The 3,241-nt window shown below is 61.8% G+C and overlaps 1 protein-coding gene across 1 annotated transcript in view; it reads right to left on the bottom strand.

The window, feature by feature from the left end:
• The window catches only part of LOC104463486 (ras-related and estrogen-regulated growth inhibitor-like), a 2,773-nt gene extending 292 nt beyond the window's left edge, over nucleotides 1–2,481 (bottom strand). The window contains exons 1-4 of the mRNA XM_010075844.1: nucleotides 2,394–2,481; nucleotides 1,843–1,899; nucleotides 798–871; nucleotides 4–183 (exon numbers count right to left, since the gene is read on the bottom strand). Coding sequence (XP_010074146.1) covers nucleotides 4–183; nucleotides 798–871; nucleotides 1,843–1,899; nucleotides 2,394–2,481 — 399 coding nt within the window. The remainder of the gene's footprint in view (nucleotides 1–3; nucleotides 184–797; nucleotides 872–1,842; nucleotides 1,900–2,393) is intronic.
• Nucleotides 2,482–3,241: the final 760 nt, after the last annotated feature.

Here is a 3,241-nt window from a genome sequence, read left to right as displayed (position 1 = left end):
GGCCACGACGACGACGGGGGGCTGGTCGGCGCCGCTGCTGCGCTTGGGGCTGCAGTGGATGTGGTTGATGAGGAAACACAGCCGCATGACCTCGTCGAAGCTGCAGCGGTCCGTCACCGAGTACACCACGGCGAAACCATCGCCCCACTTGATCTTCTCCTCGATCTGCAGGGAGTCCTCCTCCTGCGGGCAGACAACGTCCCGTCAGCACCCCAACACCTCCCAAACACCCGCGCTGCTCCTGCAACCCCAAAAACCGCCCCAGGGGACCCGGCACCATCTCCCCAGAGGTTTTTGCCCTGGGCTTGCACACGGCAGCGATGTGCAGAGCAGCGCAGGTGGCCCCGGGCAGATGGGTGGATTGGGAAAAACGAGAGACGGGACACCCATGGACCCCATCCTAAAGTGGGTGCACTGGGGCAGGGCTGCTGCTGGATGGGATGGCAGCAGGGGGTCTCCATCGCCCACAATCCTGGTCCTTGGTGGCTCCTGGGACCCAGCGTCCTCCAGCTCCCCGGGGTGCTGTCGGGATGCTCCGCCAGCACGGGGAGCGGAGCTGTGCCGCACGCCAGTAATGGGGAAATACCATACAGCCACGCTGTAATGGTGTTAGGGACGGTGTTAGAGACACATAACCTCTCCAAACCAGCCTTTTTCTGAGATAAACGTGTCTCCATCAATATTCGGATACAACAGACTCGAGCTGGTGGAGATGCCGGCATTGCCTTCAGCGGCACGTTGCGCTTCCCCGCTGGTGCTTTCCGGGTCCAGGCAGCGCTGGAATGGCCTGAGCTCACCTGTCCCGCCGTGTCGAGGATCTCGAAGTGCACCATCTCCCCGTCGATGACAGCCACGTGTCTGTAGATCATTTCTGGAGGGGGACAGGCAGAGGAGCTGAGGTGAGAGCAGCCCCCAGGGAGCGAACGAGGACCCGGGCGGCCCCGGTGCGAGCTGTGCATCTCACCCCTGCACCCTGCAGCCTGGCTGGCCTCTGTTCCGAGTCCAGGGCTTGAGCTGGTCCCCAGCCTGTCCCCCTGTGCCCGCAGCACCCAGCCCAGCATCGCCGAGGGGCAGTGGAGACCCCCGCCCACACCTAGCCAGCTTTCAGCTTGCTGGAAATAAAAGGAGGAGAAACAAATTGCGCTCCGGGGGAAAAGCATCACCCGCTGTAACGAGCGCGGAGTGGGGATGGGAAGCACAGGCGGGGCAGCGGCAGGGCTGCTTTTCCCCCATCCCAGCGGTGACGGCAGGGGCTGGGTGGGAGGATGCGCAGCCAGCAGCTGGTTGGTTCTGGGACACTGCGGCAGGGATGTGACTTCAGTGCCCAAAAAACCTCAACCCCAAATGCAGAAAATGCGGTGACGGCAGGGGCTGGGTGGGAGGATGCGCAGCCAGCAGCTGGTTGGTTCTGGGACACTGCGGCAGGGATGTGACTTCAGTGCCCAAAAAACCTCAACCCCAAATGCAGAAAATAAAAACCAAAAAAACCCAAAAAAACCCCCACCAGAAGATAGGAAAGCAGCAGCCACTGCTCCAGGGGCTCAGACACCTCCTACCCCCTAAAAAAGCCAGCCACTTCCCAGCGAATTGCTCAGGGTTAACTGGGAACACTGGGCTTCCTTGCGTGATGCCGAGGTCTCACAGCAGACTTTGCCGTAACAAAACAACAGAAAAGGACAAAGGGATGCAGGAGCCAGGGAGGTGCCCCGATGGCTCCGAACGCGGCCAGTCTGGGTGGGGAGGAAGAGGAGGGAACGCGGAGGGTCTGGGAGCAGTCGGCTCTGCTGGGAGCAGCGCGGGGCGCGCCGGGGGCAGCAAAGCAAGAAAAAGGACGTTACCTACCCAGGGTGGGGTCGTAGTCACCAATAAACCTCCTGGTGATGAATCTGACGGTCAGTGCTGTAAAAAACCACAACAAACCCAGTTAGGGCTGTCGGATCAACCTGCAGAGAAAAATCGGCTGGTGGAGACAGGAGGGATGGAGAAAAGCCCCAGGAGGATGGAGCAAAGCCCCGGGAGGGATGGGGCAAAGCCCCGGGAGGGATGGGGCAAGATCTGGGTGGCAGAAGGGGGGGTGAAGCCCCAGGCGAGGATCACGTTGCCCAGGTGGATGCCCTGGACCGAGGCTGTTCCAAACCCTCTTTTCTGCCCCAAAGCCCCCGGGTGATGGCACAGCCCCCGTGGGCTGTCCTCTGCCTCGCTCGACCCCGTGCACAGTGCAGGAACAGCACGTCGGGATGGGCAGGACACCACGCGAGGTCTCCAGTCGGGTATTCCCAGCGATGGGGACAGCAGACAGGGCTGAGGCTCTGCTGGCGACTGGCTGCACCTCCTGGATCCCTTCTGCTGGCCAAGGGCCCCGGCCAAGCCCAGAGATGTATCTTTCTACTCACCTCCAGCTCCATCCCTGCCCTCCGGAATATCTTTCTGCAGAGAATTGCCTTTGGGATGCAGCAGGGTGGGCGTGGAGAGCTCCAGCATCCCCCGAGCATCCCCTCAGCATCCCCAGCCGAGCGGACGGGGGACGGGGCGATCTTCCCCGTGGAGCTTCCCCGTGGAGCTGCTTTTTGCGGAGGAAAGTCAGCAGCACCGCAAACACCTCCTCGGGTGCTGTTCCAGAAGCATTTTGCTCTTTGCCTTTGGAAAGAGGGAGGAGACAGAGCGGATCTTCCCGCTTGGTCCTCGAGGTCTGAGCTAATCCCAGCGCCTCCCGGGCTGCCCCGGGGCTGATCCTGGTGCTGCAGATGCGTCAGTTCCCCGTGGCCCGCTGTACGGAACATCTTCCCATCACTGCGGCTTCGAAATCCACCCTCGATGCCTGGGGGGGATTTTGTGCCGCAGACAGAGGCAGCCGCGGTTTGAGGCTGCAGGGAACACAGGAGCACAGCTCACGGCAGCTATGCTCGAGCCCTTCGAGGTGTTTGTGGCGGTCGTGGGGACGGACGGGAGCGAAGGGCAGCGGAGAGGCTGAGCTGGCGTGGAATGGCCTGTGGAAAAGGAGCGGGAACGGGGGAAAAAACCCAGGGAGGAGTGCAGAGCCCAGGGGGGCAGGACAGGGATGCTGCACAGCAGGAGGAAGGACACAGAGGAGGAGTGTGAAGGGAGAAGAAACCTCCCCAGCACCAGGATCTGGCTCTAAACCTGCTCGAAAACACAAGATGCTGATGAAAAGCTGCCACCGCTCAGGACCGATGCCCTCCCCCACTGAGCCGGCTTTCCCCGTCAAATCTGGGGCCGTTTG

This window comes from Pterocles gutturalis, unplaced genomic scaffold (genome assembly GCF_000699245.1).
Source record: "Pterocles gutturalis isolate BGI_N339 unplaced genomic scaffold, ASM69924v1 scaffold1863, whole genome shotgun sequence".
In the NCBI taxonomy this organism is placed as follows: domain Eukaryota; kingdom Metazoa; phylum Chordata; class Aves; order Pterocliformes; family Pteroclidae; genus Pterocles; species Pterocles gutturalis.
This window is presented reverse-complemented; position numbering and strand designations above follow the sequence as displayed.